General features: G+C 38.6%; 1 protein-coding gene across 4 annotated transcripts in view; it reads left to right on the top strand.

The window, feature by feature from the left end:
* LOC139980477 (uncharacterized) overlaps nucleotides 1–12413 on the top strand; it is a 35697-nt gene extending 23284 nt beyond the window's left edge. For all 4 annotated transcript variants that reach the window (XM_071992106.1, XM_071992104.1, XM_071992105.1 and 1 more), the window contains 7 exons: nucleotides 623–735; nucleotides 1560–2061; nucleotides 2607–2669; nucleotides 5075–5137; nucleotides 6197–6954; nucleotides 8094–8836; nucleotides 9497–12413. In XM_071992106.1, coding sequence (XP_071848207.1) covers nucleotides 623–735; nucleotides 1560–2061; nucleotides 2607–2669; nucleotides 5075–5137; nucleotides 6197–6954; nucleotides 8094–8836; nucleotides 9497–9644 — 2390 coding nt within the window. In that variant the 3' untranslated portion in view covers nucleotides 9645–12413. The remainder of the gene's footprint in view (nucleotides 1–622; nucleotides 736–1559; nucleotides 2062–2606; nucleotides 2670–5074; nucleotides 5138–6196; nucleotides 6955–8093; nucleotides 8837–9496) is intronic.
* Nucleotides 12414–14864: the final 2451 nt, after the last annotated feature.

The following is a 14864-nucleotide window of genomic DNA, read 5'->3' as shown; positions in this document are numbered from 1 at the left end:
TAGCCATTTATGTCACTTTTCTACTAGTTTCGAATAAAAAGTTTATCATAGGGGTCAAAGAAAATGTTCCACAGTTAATTAAAAATACTAGAGGGAAAAAAGTGCTTAAAAATTCTGCCTTATTTGAAATGTCCTATTGAAAATGTTTGCCATGGAAATTTGCAAAAATAGCAGTCTAAATTCTCAAACTTAATGGTGACTTTTTTGTGACTATATATTGATTTAATATGAATATTTTTGCTAAAAATAAATAATTTACTGCTCGAATTTATTCATATTCATATTACATATATTCATATTTATTCAATTATTAATTTCTTACAACAAAAATTTAAAGATATTTTTGTATCGATCGGCACCTGACGGTCACTCTTAATAACCCGCCGTTTACGAGCAGTTACATAGTTTTGACCGCATAGATCCCAGACATATGTATGTATCACAAGACTGCAAAAATGACTACCCCAAGGCCAAACTGCAGCTTTGGAGATAAATTTTCAGATTTGCTAAAATGCCTCCTGCAACAACTTCAACCAGTTTTTATTGGGTTATCATAACAGACAGACTCACTTATACTCTAATGGTTTGTTCTAAAAATTCTTTTTCTCAACTTCAACTAAAGAAATGGACACCGATGACGGTGAGAAATACGATCGAGACGGAGAAAACCCTCGAGAAATGTCGAGAGAAACAGATGTAACGGACAAGAGAAAATCAGAACGTGAAGGAATTAAGGTACTTTCTTTTTAGATTGACCTTATGGATGTTATCTTTCTTTCTTAAAACTTCCTTTAACTTTTGAAATTGTCTTCTAGATTTTTTTCAGTTTTTGAATCCTTTTTCTCGCACAGTGATGCAATAAACTTATAGCATATGAACTAAAACACCAAGGTTATCCCTTGATTATCTTGTATATTATGAAATAATATACAGGTACATATGAAATAAAAACAGGTACATATCGGTCGGTGGATTTTCGTTTTTAGCCAGGGTTTTCTCTTGTGATTGGTTAATCAGTTTTTTTCACTTTTAGAAACCTGGATTATCTAAGAAATCTGTCTCATTTGATAGGTCATCATTTCTCAAATGGTAAACCCGGTTCATCGCAGCTGTGAAGTCTTTTTGTTTTATAGCTAATCAGCCAATGTTTGTCCGTCATAATCCAGGTTTCATCGTTTGATGAGACCAAAAACACTGTTTGATAACTTATGGGCAACCACTGATCAACTACGGTGGCTTAATATGGACATACAAAAAAGAATTGATATAAAAAGTCAAAATTTTCATCGACTGATCAACTCAGTGGCTTAATAGGGACCTAGACATTTTGACTTTTAAAGTCAAAATTTGGAGATAAAAAGTCAAACTTTGGAGATTTGGGGACACTTTTTTTTCCCTGTGTCCCTAATAAGCCACCGTAATCAATTGTTAAACAGTCAAGATTAATCAGATTGTTACGCAGTTGGACTTATGATAACACTAATGTTAAATTTCACTGAGTGTGTGTGTGTATGCTGACTTTTAACGTTTCTGTTTTTTTTTAATTTACTTAACTTAAGACTGGCATGGAAAGCTTCGGTGAGAGTCCAGGAAGAGAGAGGAACCCAGAAGAGATCAGTAGAGGTGCATCAGAGAACCCAGAAGAGGTAGAAACCTCTGATTCCAACATCACTGGGGATCTCACAGATGACCACCAAAGCCGTAGGGCTGACTCTGGGAATATCACCGAAGACCTACAGAACGGCAGGAACGACGAAGAAGTCGATAGAAATGTCACAGAAGATGACACGGCGAAAGACGATAGTAGTGACAACCCTTGGGATGACCCAAGCGACCAAGACAATTACCCTAGACAATTACCCAATTTCCATGGGAATAACTCTAGCAACCATAGGAATGGACAAAGTAACCATAGCGACGATCTAGTCGATGCCAGCATGAGTGAGCAGGAGGAAGCTCCGTCGAGAGGAAACTCGTTCTTTACAAGTCTTGAGGAGGATGACCTCGCTGCCGGTGACAATTCAAACCAGATGAGGACTTCTGAGGATCAGGGTCAGGACGGTAAGTTGACTCGGACCAAAAGTTGCATTTTTAATTTGTTTCACTTGTCACTTCAGGTTTTATCTTGATGTGTCTTCCATTTTTCTAGAAATCAGCCCAATTATAATTTTGTATAGAATTTTCCCTATAATTTAGTCAATGAGGCCAGGGATGTGCTAAAAGGAACTTTTTTTAGGATTTTTGTTCTGAAGGTCCAAACTTTTTTTCAAACAATGTCCAAAAATAACAAGACTTGCTTTAAATTAAATAATTGAGCTTTTTTGAGAGTATTCTTTTTCTGGCAACCCAAATTGTTCAAAATTTTGGGCCAAATGACCGATGGCCAAATTTCACCATGTATAATTGAAAACTTAATTGAAAATTGAAAACTTAAAGTCAACTGAAAAAGTCTGACATTATTGTAAACAAGGAGGGGTGGGGAGGGGGGATAGGGGTGTGGGAGGGCTTGGGCTGGTGTTGGTTGGGGTGCTGGTTGGGTCTTCTTATATGAGTTGCAGCTTTTGCTAATCAGCCGTGACAATGTTGATCTGAATATTCTCCCCCAGATGGAGAGAATCGTGCAAGTAACGATGATGAAGTCTCTGAGGAAGAGTCAATAGAAGTAACAGGTTAGTGACTACATTTCCACCCACTGATGTTTTTCTGGACCTGAGGGGTACCGGAGCATTTATAAAAAAGGTAGAGATGGGGAGGTGGGGGGGGGGTTGGGAATGCAGTGTAGGGAGAGACACTCTAACACCAATGCTACAAACAGTTTGCATAGGGAGCATGTAAAGGTGGGGGGGGGGAGGGTATGGATGGGATTAGCAGGGTTGTGACTAGTCATTACTGGAATCTCTAAATGTCAAGTGGTGTGACTTAGAAAAATATTGTCAATCTCTTCCCTAACAGTGATAACACAGTGACACCAGTCCTATGACTCAAATCGAGGCAGGAAAACCATTGGCAATGACTAGAATGGAGCATAAAATTGTAGCCAACTTGTTACATCTCTGGGGGCGGGAGTAGAGTGGTCTAGTGGGTAAAGGGAGATCAATGGTGGAGGTGATCTTCACAAGCATCTGATCCTTTGCAAATATGACTTTTGAATATGACTTTTTCAGTTTTGGTTTGCAGAGAAAAGTTTACTTTGTAGTAATTAACTTTTGCTCTCTCAATTGTCAATTCACATATGTATATATTACGGTGGCTTAAAAGCAGGGGCGTATCCAGGATTATATAACCCGGGGGGCGGGAATGACTATCTAAGCGGAGCGCCACCATCGGTTGGCGCGCAGCGTACAAGAAAATTTCTGGTTTTGACACCCCCCCAGATTACCGGAAATGGCACATCTTGGGCTTGAAAATGACCAACTAGATGTTCACTTTTGCCTGAGTAAATCAAGTATTTTCCCAATATTTTTATTTCCATCCATAACCTTTTTGAAGATTGTCACCAGTCACACATCATGTTCGACCTCATCGCATCTCCTGTGGACCATTGCTTTTGTATGTGATTCTACGTCGCGGCCCACAATACCCGTCAGCCCCACTTTTCAAGGTTTTAAGCCCATTATTCGTTCAGAATTTGAAAATTCACACTTCTCGTGAAATAAATTCACTTCAAAACATACCCATAGTGTTGCACAAAATTTTATCTTTGGACAGCCAATACAGAAATACCTCCTTCAACCCCTAACAGACCGGTCAAATTGCACGAGCAGATGGACGATTGTTTAGGAATGTTGGTCAGGATAATTTCGAAAATTCAGACAAAGTAAATTTATTGGTGCATGGGGGCAGATCAGTCGTGACGCGACCATGTGTTCGCGCGTAGTGTACAAGAAATTTTTGGCAAATATAACTCCCAGATCACCGGAAATAACACTTCCCAGACCCAATGATGCTCTCAAACCTCCTTAAGTTGTAGATCTCATGGCTTCGAAATTTAGTTTGGGGAAATTCATGGGCATCTGCAGAAAAAAATCAGGGGACAAATAATCCAAGTAGACTTTTGTATACAATGGGTCTGATTTCGTAACTCATCGGGAAGCGATTAAAGAGCGCAGGGTTGTGGGGCGCGCGTTTTCATGCAGGTGGGAACAATCTCAAGTGATGTGTGCGTCCGCCCCCTCCCCCCCCCCCGACAATGATACACCTTTGGATCCACTACATGATATTAGCAGGAAATGTGCTCAAATCGCATGCAGAATTTTTTATTTTTAGATTCATTGTATGAGTTACGGTACTAGGGATGAAATAACAATTAGCATTCAGTTCGCGTTGTATAACATTTTATCTCTGGATGAGTGTTGCATCGAAGGACATATGTCTAGTGCAGTTCGCACATAGATCCTGGGTTAATACCGAAATGCGTCTTGTTCCCCGACGACTAGGTCGAGTTCAAGACCAGCCACAATTGGTTTCATAGCACAATTTTACAATTGTTTAAGGCGTCCATACACACACGCGCCATGATATACTATATATAGTATATATATATATAAAAATTAGTGAGAGAGGAAAATGGAAACATCAAAAATGGAGTTGTCGGTGTAAGCGTTAGGCTGTGGCGGACAACCCTTCTCGATCCGTCACTGGCTACCCTGTGTTTATGATAGGGATCAGTGCTGTAATTATGTCACTGTTCCTCTTTCTCTTTTCGGTGTCTTTGCGTTTTTCTTCTGTTCCCTCCTTTGTCTCTTTCTTCTTTTTCTTTTCCCTTCCTTCCTCTCCTCCTCTGTTTCCCCCTCTTTTTCCCTTTTTTTCATCTCTTTTTTACTCTCTTCTATTTCTTACCTGGGGGCGGCGCCCCCAACGCCCCCCCTGGATACATGCCTGAATAGGGACATAGGGAGACAGAAATAAGTGTCCGGAAATCTGAAAATGTTGACTTTTAATCTCAAAAGTTTGACTTTTTTTCTCAAAATTTTGACTTTTTATGTCAATTTTTATCTTGCCTATGTCCCTATCTAGCCACCATAACAGTTTTTTTCTTACATTTATTTATTTTTTTATTTTTTTTATCACACAGACTTTGAAATGCAGTGTTCTCTTGGTACCACAGTGTTTGAAGACACAGATGAGGAGAGTTCAGGTATTAACTAAAGTTTTACAAGAATTTACAGAATTTGTCCTGTAAAATGAAATATTTGCCAAGACAGTGTTTGCTTCTGTAGGTGCAGGCCACATGCAGATACTTGAGGAAACAACTTCCCACTCTTTTTTTTGTGTGCAAATTTCAAAATCATTCATCCAAAACAGAAGGTAAATTGCAAATCTTAAAACTGACGAAATGTTGGACGTACATTGCAAGTCTGTGTGTGTTTTGAAAATCTTTAAATAAACATTATAAAACAGTTAGCATTTGATAATCATTAATAAAATTCAACACCCCCCTCACTACTCCCTCTCCTTCACCGCATTATCATTTCTCACATATAAGAGTTGTTTTACACTGGAATCTGCCAGCATCAATCAAATATTTTTAATATAGTCGATGGCTGTTTCACAAAACATTTCGAGTAGCTGCTGATATTCCATGTATCGGACATCAGAAATTTGCTGGCATGGCAACTTTTACTTATCAATGGAGATTGCTAATGGTGTTTAAAAAAGACCAAGAATCTTATAAAGTTTAATTATTAGTAAAATAATTAAAAATCAATAAAATAAAAATAAAATAAAATATATAATAAAATAAGAATAAAATCAATATAAAATCAATAAAATAAAAGCAATAAATAAAAAATATATATAATCAATAAAATAATTATCAAAATAATTGAGTCTTCAGAATATTCCCAATATTTGGGTTTGGTCCACTGTGAATTGTTTCAAATTTGGAAAAGAGCCAAGATATTGTGAGATAACGATCGTCGTGGCCACACTAAAAAATGGCAAAATATTGGAATTGATAGAGCACAGGATTTGGTATTCTTGGATCACTTGAGCAATCTCATAATAAATATGTTCTCTTCAAACCTAGAACATGTCAACTTTCACCTGTCAGTGCGCCAGTCTTATGCTTGCTTATCCGTGTGATAAAACTGATAATGTACTGTGATTTGCAGTAATACTAAGGTAGTATGTAGTATGCCGTTAGAACTCCCGACCAATGACTGACCACATTTAAAACCCATTCCCCAATGTATAGGTAAAGAGGCGTTGGAAGCCGCCATATCTTGTAAGGATGAAGATGGAGCGGACTATGGCAGTACCAGAGTTTCAAGAGAAGTAGCTCCAGAGACAGAGGAGGGGCTTCATCTTAATAGGAGAGACAGTTTCCATAGCGAGCTGAAGGAGGGAGGAATCTCTCTCTCTCCCATTCAGGGTCCAGCTGCATATCATGATATATCTCCAGAAGTGAGTGGAAGGGAGGAGAGGTCACGGACGGGAACAGGTCGCGAAGAGAAGAGCGTAAGTTCGAAATGTCAGTCGACTGGAGAGGTCAAAGGTCAGGGAGATTTTGAGGGAGAAGAAGATGATCAGAAGGAAACCAGAGGAAAGGAGACAATCAGTGAATATCAAGGGAAGGATGGAGGTAGCAGATTGAATAGAAGCAGCGAAAGGAATGACAGCGGCAGGTTAGACCAAAGCGAGGAAAGGAACCAGAGTAATGACATGAACGAAAGTTTGGGAGTGCACAAAGTCTCGGAGAGGAGGAACGTCAAGAATTTTTCTGCTCGACAGCAAGATTCGAAAGATGGTGAATTGAACTGCAGTCTAGAGTCGGCAACGAACAGAGCAGAGGACAGTCCGTTAGTTACGAGCGGAAAAGGGAAACGACTGTTTGCTCCGATCGGTGACAGAGATTTAGATGTTCTGTTTGATGAGGCACCGACCTCTACCCCTAACAAAGGTGATGGCAAGGAGAGGGATGCAGAAGATGTTCCTTTTCTCTCCGCGAGACAGGTAAGTCCATAGATTTATTCTTGAGACAGACCAACTCATCATCTTTAAAGGTCTGCTCTCTGTCTTGCATCTCCCAAGCTGGGAGTTTTTGACAGTACTTCTCAGGAGGGTGTCGAGCCCGGCTGCATGCTGTCCCGACTGAATGTTAAGTTGTAGTTTTAGCTAGCCGTGATGAACCATAGCCGTACAGTAGTCTTACTCAGGCTGCAAAATGAACGACCCATGAGTACACAGAACGACAGTTTTTCCATTAATGACTGTAGCTCATTGAGGCCGCACCCAAAGTGACATCCCTGTGGTTCGTTGAAATCAGGGTAGTTGTCATTGTGAGCGGCCACCCACTTCTGACTGCCGGTTGAGAAAACACAATATGTTTTTCCCGACTGAAGCCGATCAGATTTAAAATTTTGGCAAAAACTGAAGGACACACACACCTACTAAAATATGTCTCACAAGTTCAACTGTGGTAACTAATTTTGGTGAGATCCTGCATGTGTGTTGCCAGGTGCATAATGGAGTTAAACCTTTTTGGTGATCATTTTGTTCCTTTCTGCATTATTTAAACCAAATCATGGCATTTCCTTTTAATGCTGACTGGTGACCATTTCACATTCAGCAAGGGTTACCAGAATTTGGCTATGTCCCAGTCACTGGTTTGATCGGATTCCACAGTGTGTAGTAAGTAAAAAGTATAAGTAGGTAAAATGTCGTCTGATGCTCGAGTAGTGGAAAAATCCCTTATAATTGTCTGACTTTTATGAATTGACATTATTTTTTACAAGTTCTCTAGGAGCAGTTTCAATTTAGCAGGTGTGGCTTAAAATTTGTACAGTAGGTGTGGTTTAAGACTAGAAGCTTGATTTTCTAAAACTAGCGCAAAATATTGACCAGACCTGAACATCAAACTGCCTCATAGGATGGCTTTTGGGCAAAGCAATCAAATATCGTCCAACAAAATGAAATGTATCCCCCTCCCCCCAAAAAATGGGATCTGTTGGAGATTTCTAGCCATTTTTCAATTATTTAAAAATGTCCCGCTTGAAACCAGTTTAGTTAGCTCTTATGTAGGCCAATTTGTTTACCATTGTCATTTTATCACATCTGCATACGACATCTTTACCTTCGTACTCCCCTCTCAGGGAGGCAGAGATTCACTGGTGAGACAGAAGAGGAAGCCAAGGAGGCTGGTCGTGAACAGTGATGATGAGGAGGAGGATGGGGAGACGGGTTCAGAATCCGTCCCGTCGTACCTGATAGAAGATTCGTTCGAAGAGGACTGGCACAGGGGATCGAAGCTGCAAAAGAGTCGGGCCTCGGTCGTGCAGGAGAGCGACGGAGACGTCAGCGCCATCGAGGAGTCCTTCCAGGACGTGATGAAGATAGACGAATCCGATTCTGACTATATATGCCGAGAGGCGGGAGGGTCTACTCCAGGAGCAGATGGCTCTGAAGGATCAGACGTGAAGGAGACAGATGAGCGTAGTTTGGAGGGGACAGAGGAAGGGATGAACAATTTATCAGTGGAAGGAGAAGGTGAAAAGTTCATCCCCCGGGATGAAGATAGTTTACCAGATGTCTCGATAAACAAGGAGGACGAGGGCGGTGATGCTGAGATGCAGGAAGATGTGGAGAATGAGGAATTCTTTGATGCCAGAGAAACAACCGCAACTCCTCACGTAAAGAAGAATCAGAGGCTGCATCGGAATGAGGACGATGACCGAGAAGAGGAAGAAACGGGTGATGGTTCATGGAGAGAGGAGGATGAGATGGAGGATGAGATGGAGGATGAGATAGAGGATGAGGAAGAGGAAGATTATGCTTGTAGTGGAGAGCTGGACGAAGAAGAGCAAGATAAATACTACCAGTACCTGGAGAAAGGAGAGTGAGTATTAAAGATAAATATCACATTCTGGGTGAAGGGGTAGCTGGACTCATAGATGGACAGAGAACTGGGAGGGTGAGAATAAAGGATGGGGGGGAGGAGGATAAAGGATGGTGGAGGCAGGATCCGGAAATAGTTGTATGGTGGTTAAAGTGGAACATCCATGTGGCAAGTCACCAATGATGAACCAGTACCCCAACGGGTACTACGTAGTACCCGTTGGGCAAGTACTGGTGCACAAGAATAAGGATTAAGGTATTAACATGCATGGCCTTACCTCATTTTAACTGGGTCCTCCGGGGTGCTTGAAGGAATGAAGCAAACTGAAGGACAATAGGTAGCTGTTTGCTAAAAGATACATTAGGCTCACAGGCCAGACCAGATGTTCTAAGTTTAGACTGTGTTTTCTGCAATCCTTCAAAAGGGTTTCCCAAGGTAACCACACATAATCTTACAAAACCACAGCTGGAGCAGGAAGGTTTAATCAACCTCTAAATATGGTTTAAAAATGTTGTATATGTATAACTAAGATGAAGTCCATGTAGTCAGACAGAATGCCAGGATGGAGTTCCTTCAGAATCAGCCTTGATGTTTTACTTTCTGACTATTATAATCACACCTTCTGTATATGTTTTTATTTTCTTTCTCAACTTTTAACAGAGAGTACTTAGAAAACGGGAGAAAATCAAAGGCCCTGAAGTGTTTCTTGATGGCCCTGGATGTAGACAGTACCAGCCAAGCACTCCAGCTGCGGACATACAGCCTGGTGAGGGAGAGAGAACAGATGAAATCTCAGAGCCAGAATTGAGGACTATTTATATACAACTCTGACAGGCTGGAACACTATATGCAAGTAGGGAGTGAAAATATCCAGAGTTTATATCCTTACAAAGTGGTTGGTTGAGAGGGGAGGTGGTAATGGTGAATGGCTCATTCATGGATTTGTTAAGACACTCTTTGAAGAGTGTACTGCGATAGTGCGCTATGTGTCCGTGGGGCATGACAGTAGGGGTGGGTGAAAGTTGGGGATTGGAGGAGGGGAAGAGAGACAGTTTGATATGAGCTTTAATAATTAGTGTAAACTAATATTTCAAACTTTGTTGAATCTCCTACATTGCACAAAGTGACACTAAAAGGGATTAATGTTAGCTGTGTTAAAGTACCCATTTTGTGCCTTTCAGATTGGCTCAAAGTTCTCACTGACTTGAAATTTTGCCTCATTTTGAGGGAAGTTTTTCTTTGATTATATCCAAAGGCATTGAGATGTTTGGGCTAAAATGTCCAATGCATTGGACATGGCTTTGGACATTGCCTTATGTCCAATGCATTATGTCCAATGCATTTGGCTTATGTTCATGCATTGAACAACCTGCAGAGCTTAAATTGTTATCTGCACTCGATTCCAATTTTTTTTTAAATTTTTTTATTAAACCAGTCACTTGTACTTGTCTGTTTGAGATATCAGACCAAGTATCTCTTGTTAAGGAAGATACTTTGAGAATGGCAGTTAAGTGTATCTTGAAAGTGTGTGCATAAGTGGCCATTATTCGACCGTCTAGCATATTTTGTTAACATGGGAGTAGAGAGTTTGCTGGGACTAATTTGGTTAGATCTACCCACTGACGTCTGGCTACTGGCAGCTGGATAACTGTTAGCTGGGAATTAAAATTCTGGAGTGTATGAGTACTTCTTGGATATAACAGATTCTAAGAGAATGTTTTAAATTTAACACTAGGACTCCTTCTTTCAACTCCATTTTGGGCATATTTTCTTCACATTTCATCTTCAACAGACCTTTTTTTTCCCTTTTTTTTGTGTGTTCAGGGAATTGTTTATCACGCTCAAACTGAAAGAAAAATGGTATCAAAATTTGAGTAGCATGGAATTATTCCGACACCTTAATATTTTGTGGATTTTTTTTATCATGCAGCCTTGTAATTAGAACTAGTATATGAATAGTTTATACTTTTTTGGCATGAAAAGAAATAATTAAATACTTAAAATATTTAAAACCAATCTTGTTAATAACGCTATCAAAAGATGGAAACCAAAAATCAAGCAAGTTTCCTGTGGTTATTATTTTCTTGTTCATTCTTGACATTACAGACGGCAACTACATCTTACACTGTGATAAAGAGTTAAACACTGCCTCGATAAAACTCTTGCTTAAACATAAGAAATAATACATAACAGAGTCGTTAAAACAACTTAATGGTTAATAGTATCCTGCCCTCTACATACCTTTGTACGAGTCTGTTTTGCTCTTCGCTTATCATGTGATGCAGATCTCGAATCATGTGATGCAGATCTCGAATCGTGATCGTTTTCATCATTTTCCATTTTTCATATCTAATAAGCACACATTACAATGCCATTATTATCCTCCCCAGTTCGTATCGATTTTACAGGTTTGTAATTCCTGCAAAGAATTTCGTAACAATATTTCTCTCTTCTCATTTTTACATCAGTAAAAATGTTCCAATTTAGTTGCAAGCAGCTTATTTATATGTCCCAGGCTTTCTTCTGAAAACATATTTAATTTTCGTTGAATAGAAAATAAATGTGACCATAGATTATTAAAACCACTAACCCAAGATTATCCCTGCATGAGAGAAATTAAGTCATAGTTGAAAGTTACAATAGACTGCTTAGTAACTATGTCCAAGATGCAATGAGGTCAAAACATAATCGGTTCAGCTTGCATTGCAAAGGGCGAAGCTATGGTATTTGGGGGGGGGGGGGGGAGAAAAATACTCCTTCCCAAATTATGGGAGGTTGGTTGAAGCGGGGAGTAATGATGTACGGTAGGAACCATTAAATTGAAATATTCCATCATATTTTGACACATTTGCACCTTGTTACATACTGAAATGAGCATTTTAAATTACCAATGTCCGGTGGTATTTATAAGGATATGGATATTGTGATGACATTCAAAAGCTTAAGAATTACGTTTACGTTCATCAGAGAGTATAATCCGATCATCTACAGGAAAAACCATTTCCCTATAAAAAAAAAAATTGAGAGTTTATAATTTTTGCAAACATGCACATATTTTCAAATCTACAAGATGAACTGGTATCTTAATTTTTAAACTGGATACACACCAACGAATACACAAGGAATACACACCACGGAATACACAGTAAAGATATGTAGAAATTATTTTTTCGTTCTTTCTTTTTGGTTTTAAGAAAGTGTCGATTGGATTAAATGTGACAAGAAGTAATTTAGAAACAGGTGAATATTATTTTTTAATAAAACAGCAAACAAAGTTTAATGGATTGTTTTGAAAAACATGAAGGAAACAAAAGTTTTGAAAGGCATTTAATTAGTTATAGTTGAAAACTTGACCTCTCACAGAAAGTGTTATTTATTAAATCTACCATTAGCGAAAGACTAAAATCTAAGGATAATATGAAACCAGGCATTAGCCAACCAAATATATATTATGTTAAATATGAAAACAGATTTAACATGAGTTAACATCGTCATGGAAACCAGCTCCAGAATTCTGGGCTGCCATTACCACTCTTTTATTCAATTTTTGATGGATAACCCATTACCAGAAAATATTATTTAAAAAAAAAAATTTGAAAAACACCGAAAAGTTTATACTTGAAGCAAATGGGAAAGAAACGTCATTGATTTTAAATGACTAAAAAATAAATGTGTGAAACATTGTGTTGACAACTGTTGCTATCCTAATAGGGCACACAGCATTATTATGTCTCCTGTATGGTAATTTGGTCAAACGAGACGCGTATGACCGTTACAATACCTCCGAAAGTGGACTTGTAGCTATTATTTTGATATATGTTTATTTTCACAACTATTCATATTTATTAGCCTAAACTTTAATGATATGGGTTGTATTAGCGATTCAACATTACACACTAAAATTACCAAGAAAGATGGCTGTAATTTCAGAGACTGTGACATAGTCTCAGGTAAAGCTACTCATATTTATCTTAATTTTGAGAACGACCACAATCGATATTTTCATGGAGATAAAAAACTAACATGACATGACTGGTGCATTGAAAAAGTGCTTGCAGAATTTAAAATTTGTTCAAACTATTTGAATGCAGAGTTTTGGGACCTTAAACAGAGGATGAAGGTCTCAAACCTCAGTTTACTTGGGGAGCAGGCTTAAAGGGACCCTCTAGAAGAGAGCAGGGTATAATTCTATGCAATTGCATATTCGTACCAATTTCCTCTTTCATAATTTTATTACAAAGAGTAAAAAAAAAACCAATACATAGCGTGCAAACTAGGTCTGCAAATCAAATCATCTGCAAATCAAATTTTCCTGCTTTCAAAAAAAGGATTCTTGTGTTACTTTTTTGAGAGAGCAGGGGGCTAATTAGTTGATGCCTTTGTACACATTGAGACCAATTAGGTCAAATGGAGCTTGCACACCCCAAATAAGAAGCATATTTGGGGCCAGTATTTTGTTGAGAATATAAACGAAAAAGAAGACGGGAAATAAAACAAACCGAAGAGCTAGAAGAGAAACGGAATGTTACAGCTGGAAAAAATATTAATCAAGAACGAATGGAATGATTGGACATAAAAAGGTAATTAAAGAAGTGATATCTATGAAAGTGTCTTCTGATATGACTTGTGGGGGGGGGGGGTCTGGAAGGGAGAGAAGAGATCCTTCCGATCTGATAACAATTAGGTCTTTGTTCTCAGTCTGAATCAATCTGATTAATGTGATAATTGTATCACAGGAAAAAAAAAATAATAATTCACCCGCATCAGGTATAAGTCAAATCTTCAATATTTTTACAGCATCACTTCACTATTATGAGTATCGATGATGTTGATTCAATCATGGATTTTTTCTTCTAGATGCAAAACTATCATCCATTACATGTCTATCATTTTTATAGCAAAAGATGGTATTTTTTTTTAACATTTTGCAGAAATACCTTTCCAGGGTGATGTCATCTGCTCCTGTCTCTAAAATGTTACATTTGTTAACTCTAGCAGCACAGAGAATCTTCAAGGACCACAATTAGGGACTTCCCTCCCTCCTGCCCCCCTCCCCCCCCACGACCCCATTAACAAAACAGCCCTCTGACAAATGTCTGTTGCGGGTAATAACAGTCAAATGACCAGCATGGTAGTCTGCAGCTGGGATAGGATGGTATTAATTAAACATGTCTCCAGAATGAGTTTTAATTAGAAAAATGAGTTGATGGGCATTTCTATGGCAATTTTACCAGTATATACTGCTAGAATCCATGTATATGCAAATCATCAATTAAGACAAGAAAATAGAGCTGCTAAAACAGAGAGCAAAAGGTTCATTAACAATTGAAAGAGTTAATTCCTAATTGATGAGAAATGTTCTTTCATCTTGCATTGAATCTCTTAAAGAATGTCGGTTGATGGTCCCCAATGGGGTCGGTTAAAATAACTGTCGTACAAGATGAAAATGTGAACCCAGAGGTATCCAAGCAAACCACTGGTACATTAAAATAGCCTTCTGTACCCTGCAAAACCCTCTCCATCCATATTCAAGCTTTTCAAATATTTTAAGGAAAAAAAAACAGAATTTGTAGGTCATTTTACATTTTCTGCTTTCGCACTGGGACAATCCAGATGAAATGCACAAAAAACCCTAAAACAAAACAAATGAAAAAAAAAAAAAAAGACTTCATGGTTTTTTTAAGTGACAGGATGTCTTTCCTTTGAGCTAAAATGAACTTCTAGCAGATGGATATAAATAAACACGCTATTCTTCTTTTCTATCTCGAAATTTTTGAAACGAGAAATGTATGAACGAAATAATTTATGAATCTGACAATGTTTGCCTATTGCATTTAACTTGCTGTTCTTTGACAAAACACATTTACCTACACTTTATGGAGTCGGCTAGCAAATGTCGACTTCATCCACCTGTTGAACCTCATGAGGTTAGCTAACATAGGTCGACTCCATCCACCCCCTGAACCTCATGGAGTCGGCTAACATATGTCGACTCCATCCACCTGCTGAGAGTTTGTGCTTTTCTCTC

This window comes from Apostichopus japonicus, chromosome 15 (assembly GCF_037975245.1).
Source record: "Apostichopus japonicus isolate 1M-3 chromosome 15, ASM3797524v1, whole genome shotgun sequence".
NCBI lineage: Eukaryota > Metazoa > Echinodermata > Holothuroidea > Aspidochirotida > Stichopodidae > Apostichopus > Apostichopus japonicus.
The sequence above is the reverse complement of the archived record's forward strand: the minus strand, read 5'-3'. Positions and strand labels throughout refer to the sequence as shown.